This window comes from Glossina fuscipes, unplaced genomic scaffold (assembly GCF_014805625.2).
Source record: "Glossina fuscipes isolate IAEA_lab_2018 unplaced genomic scaffold, Yale_Gfus_2 61, whole genome shotgun sequence".
NCBI classification, from domain to species: domain Eukaryota; kingdom Metazoa; phylum Arthropoda; class Insecta; order Diptera; family Glossinidae; genus Glossina; species Glossina fuscipes.
This window is the reverse complement of record NW_023998433.1, coordinates 1584208-1598644: the sequence shown is the minus strand read 5'-3', so window position 1 is coordinate 1598644 and position 14437 is coordinate 1584208. Positions and strand designations below refer to the sequence as shown.

Below are 14437 nucleotides of genomic sequence, written 5' to 3'. Positions count from 1 at the left end.
CTGGGAATATATACCTTCAAGTTCAATGGCATTATGTGTTGTGCGCACTTTAACTCAAAGAAAAGTAAACAAATTACCTGACGTTTGAAAAGGAAAACCGTGATATATTTGAAGACGGAAAAACAGGAAAAGTATATTTGCCGCACTGAAGATGCTTCGTTTATCGAAATGATATTGTCAGTTTGCGGAAGCAGAAAACTTCTCAGCCAGTACTTGGTTTAGTCAGGAGTCTAAAGGCGGCTCAGTAACAAAATCCGCTCCGCTACAATATCGATCAAACTAAGAGGATGATGCACCGGGAAGAACGAGTAAAAAGCTAAATCAGCAGAAAGACTCCACTTCACACCAATAGGACTGCAAGCTGACAGCAGACCGCGTTTGTACTGATTTGCGCCACAAAGTGCACTTTAAGTTGCAGTTAAGTACAAATTTTTTGATATATTAATTTTACAAAAAAATTATTTTAGAGCAAGTAGGAAAAAACCGCGTTGTTTGCACACAGGGTTGCCGGGTTATGGAAAATTAATTACTTGAAACAAAATCTTCCATGTTTTTTTCTTTATTTACATTTCCCTTTCAATATTCTACTATATTTATCTGCCATAAATAGTTGTGTTTACTTCTGAATACAATCTTTTCCCTTTTTCTATAAATTTCCGCTCAAAATTCCAAACAATACTAAAGAATGATTAAAGCTCAAACATAATGAATGTTTTTGCGTCGTGCATCATGCAAAATATTTTTTATGTGGTATTACAGTTATATATATATACTATACTATTATTAGCTACTACTGTTACCAAGAAATAAAAGCTATGGCAATTAAGAAAAATTAAAAAAAATAAATAAAAGATGAAAAACGTAAACAATAAATAGATAAAAATTATGCATTGGATGTAAGAGAATGCTTTATAGCCTAAAAACAATGGAGTTTCACTTAAAAATAACAAATGCATCTATCAACGTAAACGTAAACATTAGAGACCCGCTTTACCACCCAATATTAGTTGGTATTGTTCCTCGCTTAAGGGTCTGTGGACACCATCTTTGTTCAGATAATATAAAGGGTCAGAGATTTTATGTATATTAAAACTTTGTAGCATTAATTCACATTGCTTCATTTTAAAAGTGCTTGTGCGAGGAGTTTCTGCCATCAATCGTACGAACAAAGGTTGAGCGTAAGACGGCAAACTACCACGTTTACCCACAGATAAATGATTTAAGTCTACTTTATGTTCAGGATCCTCAATTGCAGCCATTCCAGCTTTGCCTTCGACATAAGGAATCTAAAAAAGAATAGTCTTAATTTAGATAAAGATTTTAGCGTTATATATAGTAAACAGCCTTACATCCACTCCATGTACAACACAATCTTGTAGGCCTATAGCATTGGTTATAATTGCTTCCACTTCTTCTGTAGACACATTTTCACCACGCCAACGAAATGTATCGCCTGTCCGATCTTTGAAATAGAAATACCCCAAAATGTCTACCACGATCAAGTCGCCTGAATTAAAATATACGTCGCCCTTTTTAAAAACATTGCGTAACAATTTCTTTTCCGAAGCCTTTTGATCGGCGTAACCATGAAAAGATGTAACAGCTCGCCGTGGATCGACCTTAGCCACCAGCAATCCGGTTTCACCGGCTGCACTACGTTCGCAAAGGCCATTGTGATTACATATAGGTTCGCCCGATTCTTCATCTACACGTATTACCTGTACCGAATACAAAGTGCGAGCTATGATGGGTATAAAACCAACAGCGCCCACTTGATTGGCAACATTGGCTGTTAGATTAATAAACTTTGAGTTTTAAATTTTCGTAATGTGAACCTGATTAACAGCTCACCTAAAATGGAATTGCCTTCGGTGGAACCGTACAATTCTCCTATGTTGGGTATGTTAAAACGCGTTGTTAACTGTGACCAAATTTGTGGCCTTAAACCATTGCCGTACATTAACCTTAGGTTATGCAAAGTGTCTTCAAGTTTCCTAGGCGTGGTCAATAAATACCGACACAATTCGCCTATGTATTGAACTACAGTGGCTTTGTATTTTATACAATCTTTCCAAAAGTTAGAATCTGAGAATTTTTTACGTAATGCTACGGTACAGCCAAAAATCAAAGCGTTACCCACTCCTATTATACCGCCAACGGTATGATATAAAGGCAAAGCATTGTAAACAATATCGTTTGGCCTAACGGCTACCATGTAATGAGTTCCCGCCGCTATAAACAGATATCTGAAAGTGATCATAAATATCTATTAAACAAATTGGGAGAAAAATTCATTTCGAACTTTAAGTAAGTAATGACAGCTGCCTAAGGTAAACCAGTAGTGCCTGAGGTATAGACGTATAATAGTGTATCCTTCGGTTTACATTGTTCTATATAAATTTGTCAATTTTGAGGTATCTGTTGTTTCAAATCAGCGGTTAAAACAACGGCTTCTGAAAAGAGATTTTTGAAATTTTGAAATTTCATTTTAAATTCGTAGTAAATGTAACGATTGGGATTTTGTGCTTGTAGGGAATAAAATTGCCAGTTATTCTCAACATGTTTTCAAAAGTCCACGAAACACTGTGTGTTAAACGTTGACGTATATAAGCAAACGCAATATAAATTGTCGCGTAATATATTTTAGAGAATAATCACCGAAAAACGAATAAAATTTTACAATTCATTGTTGGAAAAGGTATTGCATACATAAAAATTGCCAAAAAAAAAAAAAAAAAAAAAATAGAAATAATAATCACATTCATAAACAGGAAAAGATGAAGAAAAAAAGTTCAAGCTTATATAACATATCAAAGTTCTCTCTATATCAAAGAATCTAAATAAATTTAAATTCCGGTACTTACGTATTAACGCCACCTCGACAAAAATATTATTATTAAAATATTATTGTTATTAAAAAAAAAATTATTGAAATGTTATTATGATATTATTATAATTAGAAGCCAAAAAAACTTTTTTTTAAAGTTTTAAAGGTTGCTTTTTGTTTTTTTTTTTTTTTGCCGCTGTGGCGTTAATACGTAAGTACCTAAATTCTTTTTAAACTTATAGCAGGCTTACTGGTATTATAAAGATGGCATGCAACTAAATAAGATTTGCACAACATATTAACGAAATTTTGACTCACCATTTTTCATTTCAGATGACGAGCATTCACGCGAAACACATCGAACTGAAGATTTGAATTAAAGTATGTACGCGTCGTAAGCACTTAAGTTGTTAAAAACGGTTTTAAACCATATCAAAAAATATTCAAATGTGGTTAAAAAAATTGGAGCAAAATAAATATATAATCATAAAGTAAAATTAAATCTCAAAAAGAAGTAACAGGAGTAAAAAATTCACTGCCTAAAAAAAAATTAAATTAATAAAAAAAAAAAATTAAAAGAATTCTGCCAGTTTGGTATATTTTTTTTTTTGCTTCTTTTTTCCTATTCTTTCGTCCGATGTTCGTATTTTTCGATAACTAATTAGTAAAAGTTAAGTTGTTGATTATTCATCCTACGATTATTTCTACCATTTCTTACGAAATTTTTTAAGTTAATCAGATAAATTTGGAGAAAATATTCAGAGCTTGATCTATGCTTTATATGTGGCAATTTTCGAACTTTTTTTTTTTTTTTGAATATGTTCCCGAGAATTCTGGTAACAGACGAAAGAATGGACATGTTAGCGATTGGATTGGCTCAGTCAATATTATATGTATGGCTTTGATATAACTTTGGTTAAATATCTCGGTTTATTGTAAACGAATTTTGTACCCAATTTATCTCGCGTAGTGCGTACTAAGAAGTATGTTGAAAACATCTTTTTAATACTCAAAATTAATTCGTATTTGAAATTAAGAAAATGTTTAATAAATTAAAATCATTTTATATTTCTTCATTTACGCTTGAATCTAAGATGTTTAGGTTTTGAGCTCTTCCCTAGACCAACTGTCAAAGATATGTGACGTAGCCGATTCTTACCACAGCCCGAGGTCGCATATATGTGACAAATGCTACATAACTATTGAAAAATTTATGCAGTCATAAGGAAGCCGCTTTATTTTAAGAATTTGTCCACAATTGCAGATTACAGAAAAAGACTGAGTTGTGCCTACGATAGTATTGTAAATTTGATTCCATAATTTTTTCTTTAAATTTGCTGCCACGACATTATCCATAATTAGAGATGTAGAAGCAGCAGACCTCACCACTCGACCAGCTTGCACATTTGTCAATAAACTGATATGACTAAGAAGCCAAAGTGTTTTAACCTTTTCACCGCATGTTGCGGTGATGCTCCAGCTGAAAGTCGGGGTATTCGAGATACCTTTGAACAATAACAGTTTTAAGTGTGCTTGTACAAGCAAAATTCGTAGCTTGAAGGATAGCTCCGGATTCAGTTGTCAAAGTTGTCGAGAGCCGGCGTTAGGTATGCGATTAAGCAAAAGTTGTTCTGAAGCATCTACCACGACGTAGGCAGGTGTCAGAACGTCAGATTTAGAGCCATCTGTATATAATAGACACCTCGCGCTACCTTCCAGTATTTGAATTTTTTTTAAAAATTAGATTCCTGAAGTCGTAACTTCAAATCTTCGTTTTTTTTATACGTAGAGAGCGACATGTCACAAGAGTTTCCTTCTTCAAAACCCACGTTAGTTAGAAGTTAAAGGTAAAATTTCCGGAATATTTTTAGTGTAATATTCAATTTCTTTGCGACGTATACACAATAGTCAATTGCAGACGGTGTTTCCTTAATTTCTTTGGCAGAGCCTTCTATACATCTTCGCCGGGTGTAGATTTGTTTGAGTTAAAAGGCTTGGGAATGATTTTGCTTTCTAATTCCTAAAGTCTATTTTCTAAAGGTGGGAGATCAATTTCAAGCATAATATTGTTGATGGAAGCTGTGCGAAAAGGTAAACGCTCTAGGAACTTGGTCATAAATTATCACATCATAGTCAATCGTGCTTAAAGCAAGGATTAAGTTAGGCAATGGCGTTAACTCGTGCATGGCTTTTCCAAGCAATGCATTGTGTAAAGTCCGCCTTAGTTAAAATATAATTTTTTAACTGAAGATAGTGTGGTTTGCAACGTTATTTGTTGGAGAACGTGAGCCCCAGAACGTTGCGCAAATTAACATTTTGTATTGATAAATTGTTAATGAGCATCAGCCGATTTTCTGCATAACCAAGACGCTTTATACAAAAGTGCATCTTTTTCGATTGCTGGAATTGAAATTCTAGAGCCTTAGCAGTTCGACCAAGTTGAAATCTCTTCAAGCATGGCGACTGATTTCACGTTATCCGTTTCTTTTGTCAAGTCTCGGAATATGGCAAAGAATATTACTTATATTGCGATGGAGACATTTTTAGACTTTGGAAATAAAACAACTGCCATAAGTTTCCACATGGTATTGTATAGGTCCAGCAGTTTTTTTTTTTTTGCAGAGATTGCTTTGAATGGTATTTTGGACAAAACAGTACCGCGACAGTTGTTTCTTCCCCTACCACTGGTTGTGCTCCAACTTTTGAAGCCGCGTATATAATCTAAGGAGAAGAAAGAACCCAGATTAAAATTTTAAAAAAGTCTTGCATTTACATATAAATTCATAATAGAAATAGGATTTGCGAAAAAAGATCGTCGACTTTTTCGGTTTATCCATGCATTTATACAGTGTGCACACATATACCCCCACTGAGTAATAATTAATAATAATAAATTTAGGGACGAAACAATGAACTCATATGAAATGTTGTTGAACCATTTTAAAAAAATGTTCACTAAAAGGCAGCTAGCGTGGGCAAATCTAAAAGAACAACAAAATATTATGCCATGCAAACAAGAAAATTGCTGCGAAATATTTAAAAAAGCCACAGAGCATCGCTTGATAAGTTTTATTTGCCTTCTTTGCCAGTTGCCAAAAATCTCAATATCGACAGTTGATGTAAATTTTGTAGAAAAGTGAAAAGGAAAATAATAGCAGACTGCTCTTTCAATACGGTCCACCTATTAGTACCTATGAAGCGCGCACACCAATTGCCAACTACTTTGGAAAAATGTATAAAAGTCTAGTAAGTTGGTCAAGAATTACATCCTTCATTTTTAAGTTTTGTTTCTCTAATAAATATTTATCTGAACATTTCATAGCGAAACATTTTTATAACATCCGGTGCTACGCAGGGCCTTCATATGGTGCTTTATACTTTAATTGATTTAAATTATTGTTTTCGTGGATGAGATCACTTATATGATAGGTTTAGATGTTATAAGATAGTTCCATGGTCTTAAAACTATACCAGTCAGTCCAGTCATACCAGTTTCACATCATCAGCATACATTAAGATCTGGCTGGAATTAACCACCGATGGGAGATCGTTAATGTATAAACTAAATAAAATGGAACCTAAGTGACTTCCTTGAGGTACGCCAGACGTAACCGGAAATTCATCCGAGGTGATGAAGTTAAACAAAACTCTGAAGGATCTATTGTGCAGATAAGAGCTTATCCATTTCACTAAGTAGAAATGGAAGCCAGAGGCTTGGAGTTTAAAGATAAATAAGTTATGGTTAACCATATCAAATGCTTTGCTTAAATCAGTGTAAATAACATCTGTGCAAGAGCCACTAGAAAAAGTCTTGAAAACATGACAGGTAAACTCTAACAAGTTAGTGACTGTAGATCGCCCTTTCCGAAAGCCGTGTTGGTGCGGAGCAATATACGAATTGATGGCAAATGCCAAATGCTGAGTCACAATACGCTCGAACAACTTGGGCATAAGGAAACTACTCTTCCAACATGAAGGGAAAACACCTAAATACAAGGACATGTTGAAAATCTTTGAGATCACACCACATAACTCGACAGCGCAAGACATAAGTACACATGATGGAATTCCATCAGGTCCAGGCGAACAACTGTATTTTAGAGAGCTCAACCTTTTAAAAACGTCATCTTCCGAAATAACCAAGTTAGGTATTAAAACCGAGTTAGTTATAGGGTATGGGTAGTTTGCTGATAAATCGAAATTAGCAATCGAAAAGTTTCGTCGGAAATACTCAGCAAATAGATTTGAGATTTCAAAATCATCCGAGGAATCAGAGCCATTAAAAGAAATATGAGAGGGATATGTGGATATTTTTCTTTTAGAGTTAATAAATTTTAGAAAAGAATTTAGGATTAGCAAAGCAGAGCAGAGAGGATTTAATGAACTGAAGGTGTCTGCAGTAATAATGATGGAGTTGATGGAGTGATGATGAATTGAGGGAGTTAAATCTATGCCTCGCCACCGAGTAAGCGATATAGTCGAGCGCAGAGCCACTTTTCGAATATTTTTTGAATAGCGAGTTTTTTTTATTCTTGTGATATTTAATTGTCTTATTAAACCACGGGGGACACCTGCTTCGAGATTGACACTGGTTGATCGGAACAGATGCAGCAATAGCTAGATTCAATGTATTGTAAAACGATGACAATAAGCTTTCAATACTACCGGTTGAGAAATCAAGCCTCAAATGTGAAAGACAATGTTTTAGCAATACAATATTGATTTTATGAAAATCGTAATATTTATTTAAAAAAGTTTGATTTGGCAAATTAAGGCATTTCAACGAACCATCATTCATATGATGAAAGGAAATGCATATTGATGGATGATAAGGATACTCAGGTAAACTAAAAGGTGGACAACGATTTACGTTAATCTCGGGAAAATTGGCAAAGTAGAGATCAAGCAGTCTACCATTACAATTAGGGGTACGATTATATTGACCCAAATTATGATCAAACAATTCACTAAAGAACACAACAGCCCTATCAGACGTTGGAGTAGAAATCAAACAGCCAGAATTATCACTGTTACACCAAGTGACTTGAGGGAAGTTGAAGTCACCCAATGCAACGACCAAATCGGTGGGTTTAGACAGCTTGGCCACTTCACAAATGAGGGCAGCGTGTTTCTTGTAAATGGGAGATATCAGAATTTGGGGGAATATAGGAGCAGGTTATAAATAGATTTTTATTAGGCATTTTCGCACGAATGGCAATAAATTCAGGAGAAATGGAAAATTCAATTAAATTGGACGGGACTGACGCAGATGTGGCAATTAATACACCACCACCAATGCGATTCACTCGATCATTTCTAAAGACTTGAAAAGAATTATGAAAAAGTTCTGACGAATGAAGATCGGGTTTTAGCCAAGTTTCAGTGAAGGCCAAACAGAAAAATTCCGTGCTCACTGAATTTAGAAAAGTGGAACGAATTTTCGAATTTAGGCCCCTAACATTTTGATAAATGAGAGATAGTGGGCCTGAAGAAACAATTAGTTTTTTGAAGGCGACAAGACTATTGCCTTGGTATTACGGGGACGACCTCAAGGGATAAATTCCTTAATTAAGGATCCTACTGGCCACAGTGATTTGTTTAACAACATATCACTGTTTTCAGTCGGAACTAAAATTTTAAAAGAGGAGATTGCCCTAGCTTGAGAAGGAGCCATTTTGAAGATGCTAACACGCTTTAAGTTAACTGATGGGACTTTCGTCGCCAGATAACCTTTTATGTTATCTACCGATGTTTCAGGTGCCAGTCTTGACACAAATATTGCTTTTCTGGGAGGAACTGCCGTCAAGCAAATGTCATTATTTGGAACAGGAGGGGGGTTCACGGTAGGAGAGTTTCGAGTTGGGGAAAATATAGATGGGGTTATCGCCCTTGTACCGGCAGCTTGTGAGACTTGCCCAGTCTGGTGACCAGCATTCACACGCGAACAGCCAGGAGGAGAGGATGATTTATTTTTCTCTTCATTACTTTTAGGCGATGGCGCTTGATTAGAGTGAGTGGCGGCTCTGGGCGGAGATACCCTTGCCACTTCAGCGTAGCTTAAAACCGATGGACTTGCCGGTTTGTTTGTAACTGTTTTGCTACCAACCGACTCAGCAATATCGGAAACATTACTGTTCATTTTAGAGTTAGAGGGAGCGGTAATTTGTACCAACGAATTAGATTTGGAGAAACCCAGAGGTGACGTCCCACACGCTACGCTACAAGTAGAAGATGAGTGCCCAATAAAACGACACTCATCAAACCTAGACTTAATTAGCTCAAACTTTTCCCACAAGGAGCCGAGATTTCTACTCAATTCCGAGAAACCATTACGCGTCTCCGTGGAAAGTTTATAAAAGTCAATGTCCCGCTGCCTACAGTCAGGACATGACGATCTTAAGCCTTTAGACGGGTCACCGACTGCGTCAGCAGCGCGGCCGAGAATACCGGCACCGAGGACAATTATAGAGGACAAGTTGTATCAAATGAAAGTTTTTCCAAAATTATAGGTGCAGGCATACGTTCAGGGTGGATCGAAGCTCCTCACCGAATGAAAGTCGTTTCAGATAAAAGGTAATAATATAAAGTTAAGTTAAATACAAACATTTTCACACAATTAACTTTTTTAAAAATCAGTGAAATTACCAATAGCGATTACTATATGAAAAATTACACCTCTTGTTTGGTGTCGTTTATTCAAATTTAATTCAGCTCAAAAAAATGTACGATATCTTCACCTACATGACCTAAAAAGAACGCATGTTGTCTACTAGCGAAATTTTAAAGGAAAATTTGCCGAAAGATTGCAATATATAACAATCCAAAGGTGGCTGTTTTATATGGATACGATAACCTGAGCAATGGATTGCAGCAGAATTTTTAGAAATGTGCATCAATGAGGAGGAAATGGTTTTTATAGCCGGTCCACGCTTTGCTGCTACTCAAGATCAAACTGTTCATTGCTTTCGATTGGCAACAGCTTTTCATAATGAAGAAAAAATAAAGAACACTGATTTAAGAATTTTTCAGGCTTTAATTCGCTTTTTAAACAAACAACGTTATCGCGGATTTTTAAAAAATACTTAGTTCTTACACTTATAATGAACAATTTATTTATTTATTTAATACAAGAAAAAAATTATCTGCAAGTTACGCCGCATTTATACCGTATACGAAATCGCAAATTAAAAAAATTGTGTTCATAAGATACTTTAAGTATAATAAGCTTCCTGAGCGAAAGCATGCAATGTCATAACCAAAGAACTAAATAAAGTTTTGTGGACCGCTTATGATGTATAATACATGTGACTGGTACCCAATCCAATAAGCTTAGTTCACAATGTAACAGAAAAATTCTATAATAACTAATATTAATTCAAGGATATTATTTCAATTTTCAATGTTTGGCCAAGTCAAAATGGAATTACCTATGTGTGCATCAGTTAGCCAAATTTATAAGTACCACCTATCGAATTCAATCAAAAAAAAAAAAAAATTCGTACTTGAATTCGGAAAGGCTCTGTGATCGTAACAGGGATTTTAACATACGATTTTTCTTTTTTTGAAGACAAGAAACTCGACTAATTTAAGCCGATTTTAAGCCGATTTATATTTATATTATGTTTCCAGAGATATTTAACAGAGGATACGTAATAAAAATGATAAGCTAGATATCAACTGGAGATACTTAACAGAAAATAGGGAATAAAACTACGTAAAAACTAAGTGTCTTCTCCTGCATTGTGTTTCTTTTGCCTATGCTTTTTCAAATCAATTTTACGCCAAAATTTTTGAGAACAGTCGGCACATTGCACGGTTTTTCCGGTGGTATGTATGGCCAAGTGCTGGCGTAAATGACCCATTTGTGTAAAACGTTTAGCACATACGTGACAGATATGTCTACGCTCATTTTGATGCTGACTTAAAACATGTTTCTTCAAATGATCCACCGTTGCGTATTGTTTATCGCATAACTGGCAAATATGGCGTTTTTTTTGTGTATGAACTATACGTAAATGCTGTTTCAGTTGTGTTAAAGTTTGGAAAAATTTACTACAGTACGGGCAGGATAACAATGCCTTTGTCGTTACCATTGCGCATTTTCCAGAGTTTAGATGTAATGTAAATTCGTTTAGAGTTGCAAACGTTGTACAGCAATTTTTACAAAAAACTAGTTGAAAGTTATGCTTCTCATTTAAGTGCTTCAGTAAGGATTGCGGTTGCTTATATTGTTCCGCGCACTGAGGGCAAGGAAATGCTTCACAAGTTCCCTCATTCTTTAGAAGTGTTTGCAAAGGATTTGGTTGCAGCATATCGGGTAAATTAAGATCTAAATGTTCCCAACATTCAGAAAATTGGAAAGAATTTTCATTTGTGTGTGACATTAAAAACTCATCTAAGAACTCCTCGTGCATTTCTAAATCCATATTATCATCAGCTAGAACTGATTCTGTGTTTATTATTTGCGTGACATGATTTTGTAAAAAGTGATTTTTAGCTATCTCACGTGTTTGGAACACAACTGTCTCTGGACATTCCCCACAGTAATAATTGAAAGTAGACCGTTGATGGACTCTCTTACAATGCTGCAGTAAATAACCTTTCGATATATAAAAACGACGACAACTGTAACACTGAAGTTTTCGATTATTATGCTGCCGGCCTACATGTTTATCCAATGAGGCTTGACTTTTATATGTTAAATGGCAGTATTGGCAAACGTAACATACCGTAACATCTGCGCAATCATTATTAAATGCATGTCTTTGCTCATGCTCCTTTAAAGCTTTAAATCTGGTGAATGATTTGCTGCATTCAGAACATTTGTACATACGACTGTTTCGATTTTTTAAAACAGTTTCTTTCACAATTTCAGTATCTAAATTAATTTTAGGTAATATTTTCTTGAGATTCGACCCCAGTGGGCTCAAAACTTCTACTTCTACATATGCCCCCATTTGTGAACGAAGATCCTGGGTAACTTGTACTGCATTAAGTTGTTTGTCAGCCAGCTTTATCTGCTGAACAAATTCATAAATAGCTTGTATCTTTGCTAAACAATTACCGCATATCCTTCTAAATTTATCTCCTAAAATTAACTTTAATTATTTTGCTATTAATATAAATTATTTATCTTTTAGTATATAATCTTACCTTCACTATGTCTCCGTTAAAAATATGAATCAAATCACAGCATTTCACAGGACTATTATCACAAATAAGAATATTGGATTCGTGAAAATTTCTAATGTCATCACAGCTTTTTGAACAAAAATTACAACAACTCATCATTCTCTTTTGTTGGAAACTATTCGTCCTATCGAATAATTCTTCAAAATGTTAACAATATTGTCATTTTTGTCACTCAAGTAAATGCTGCTTCTTATTAAATAAACCATTCATTGAAAAGGAAAAAATAATTCTAAAAGCAAACGGGAATGCTGTTATTGGTATTTTTACATTAAAAAAATGCTTTAAAAGTTTTAATCTGTTTATGAACTTTATGGTCCAGATTATTTTAAGATGCCGATTGACTTCGTTGGCATTAATTTTTTATATTTATTGTGCGTCTTTATGTCTCATAGTCGATTTAAGCATTTGTGCTTGATGAATATCATTCTCATCCTCTTTAGTCGCAAGCTCTATTATTTTTGTCGTAAGCGCTATTATTTTTTATGAATGTCGTGTAGCTAATTTAAAATTTGATCAAAAGCTGACCGAGAATAAGAGATATACAAGTTTGGCATATCGATGATATAAATAAAAAAATATATATTTTGAAGACTAAAAGAATTAAATTTTAAAAAGAATTAATTACTTTTCTCGGATCCGAAAGAAAAATCCTCATTTGCTGATTGACCATTATTTTAAATACTATGCTCAACTGTTATAAAAGCGTGAAAATAACACAACCATCGAGAGTTGAAATTTAAAATTCAATACATAATCATTTCAAAAGGAAAAGTAAAAACAAGCAACTGTTTGTACAATTCAGCTGACATACAAATTCAAATAAAACAGACAACAACTGAAACATCTGAAAAAGTGAAATATCGCATTTTGGGAATAGGAACAACGTTACACACCACTGCGAAGCTCATCTCATTTAAAAAACATCACTACATGTTCCGACTCCATTCCATTTCATAATTTGACTGTTTATCATCTCTACATCTACAAAACTCAATCTGCGAAATACGATTTGGCCACAAATCCGCATCATCTCCCTCAAAACAAAGGACATTAAAATTCACAGGGTCAGAGCTTATGCCCACAACAGAAGTAAGTACAGTGTATTTATCCAGTACAGAAAAAATGATTTGCAAATAATCGAATTTGGCCGAAATTTTCACAGTCTTCCTGGTACCACTTCCCAATCTTCACTTTAAGAAAAAAGAATAACTTGCCAGCTAATCTTAATTAATACAGATGTATTGCCTTAGTTTCCTTGCTTAGAAAATTTTTCGGGAAAGGGTTATACTCACATCTAAAATAGTATCTCGGGTCCAAACATAATCTCACCAATCTTCAATTTGGTTTCAGACATTACAGATTTGCCCAAGACACCATCGTCACTTTGTGGTCAGCAATAAATATGGCTCTATATTCTCATTGTCTGCTTTCTGGAAATACCCTCATCGTTTGATCAATATCAACATCTTAAAGTCTACCCTTCTCTTTTTGAATATCCATACCAAATTCTGTAATTCCTTATATAACCTCTTTCTCCACAAGAACATGTTCAATAACAATGATGATGTTGATGTACAAAAGAGATCAAAGGAGAGGAGGGTGTTCCCCGGGGATCTGTATTGAGTCCTCTTTGCTTTCATTTTTATATTAACAAAATTTTCAGTTCTGGCGATCTTGTCATTTTTAGTTCCAGCTCTGATCCAGATTTGTGTAAGCGCAATTTGCAATCTGCCCTCGAAATTATTTTCTCTCGTCTTGAATCACTTCAACGCACACTTTCAGTCAATAAAACCAAATGCTTGATCTTTCCAAAATAAGGTTACTCCTGTGCTTGTCTATAGTTCTTCTAACCTGTTTGTTAAAACTTTTGACCCTTTGGGCTTTGTCCTACACTCAAAATTTTCCCCAGCGGTTCACATTAACAAAACTGCCAAACAAGTTTTACACTCATTAATGGGTTGAAATCCATTGATGGTATTTCTTGGAGCTCCGACCCCTCTTGCATGGTTAAACTCTATCTTGGCTTAATCAGGCCAAAATTAGAGTACTCCTATTCAATCTTATTGAACATCCCAAAGAAGGGCCTTCTGAAATTAAGCAGACTCCAATGGAAATGCCTTCTTCTGGCTCTTGGTGATATGAATTCTACACACACACTAAGCTTGGAACAAATGGCAAATGTTATGCCTCCACAACATTTGGTTTAATCGCAAATTTTTTATTTAATTATCTGTCATTTACAACTTTATATCGCTTAATTCCTTGCCTTTCTTCTTTAATATTTTTTTGGGCAAAACTAATAACATTCTAAAGACTGATGTACATACTTTATTCAAAATTCCTCAGTATTCCATTCTTATCAGTGAGAAAATCCACAGTTACATCACCGCTACTCAAACTTGGTCAATACCAAATGGA

The 14437-nt window shown here is 34.8% G+C and overlaps 3 protein-coding genes and 1 long non-coding RNA gene across 4 annotated transcripts in view; 1 reads left to right on the top strand and 3 right to left on the bottom strand.

Annotated features, from left to right (window-relative positions):
- LOC119637769 overlaps nucleotides 1-521 on the bottom strand; it is a 4776-nt gene extending 4255 nt beyond the window's left edge. The window contains exon 1 of the long non-coding RNA XR_005247337.1: nucleotides 78-521. This is a non-coding gene — a long non-coding RNA (uncharacterized LOC119637769). The remainder of the gene's footprint in view (nucleotides 1-77) is intronic.
- A 328-nt stretch (nucleotides 522-849) lies between these two features.
- On the bottom strand, nucleotides 850-2393 carry LOC119637969 (long-chain fatty acid transport protein 1-like). Its single transcript, XM_038034453.1, has 3 exons — nucleotides 1852-2393; nucleotides 1350-1789; nucleotides 850-1286 (listed from the first exon to the last, which is right to left on the bottom strand). Exons 1-3 carry the CDS (start codon nucleotides 2258-2260, stop codon nucleotides 978-980), a joined length of 1158 nt encoding a protein of 385 aa, XP_037890381.1. The 5' UTR covers nucleotides 2261-2393; the 3' UTR covers nucleotides 850-977.
- A 3469-nt stretch (nucleotides 2394-5862) lies between these two features.
- On the top strand, nucleotides 5863-9913 carry LOC119637900 (the record flags this gene model as incomplete). Its single annotated transcript, XM_038034341.1, is given in 8 exon segments — nucleotides 5863-5888; nucleotides 5959-6073; nucleotides 6150-6220; nucleotides 6222-6275; nucleotides 6699-6702; nucleotides 9249-9400; nucleotides 9464-9509; nucleotides 9512-9913. Coding segments are annotated over 8 exon segments (870 nt in total), but the record flags the coding sequence as incomplete, so codon positions are not given.
- A 129-nt stretch (nucleotides 9914-10042) lies between these two features.
- LOC119637863 (telomere zinc finger-associated protein-like) lies at nucleotides 10043-12200 on the bottom strand. The gene is made up of 2 exons (XM_038034247.1): nucleotides 11981-12200; nucleotides 10043-11925 (listed from the first exon to the last, which is right to left on the bottom strand). Exons 1-2 carry the CDS (start codon nucleotides 12116-12118, stop codon nucleotides 10549-10551), a joined length of 1515 nt encoding a protein of 504 aa, XP_037890175.1. The 5' UTR covers nucleotides 12119-12200; the 3' UTR covers nucleotides 10043-10548.
- Between the last annotated feature and the right edge of the window lie 2237 nt (nucleotides 12201-14437).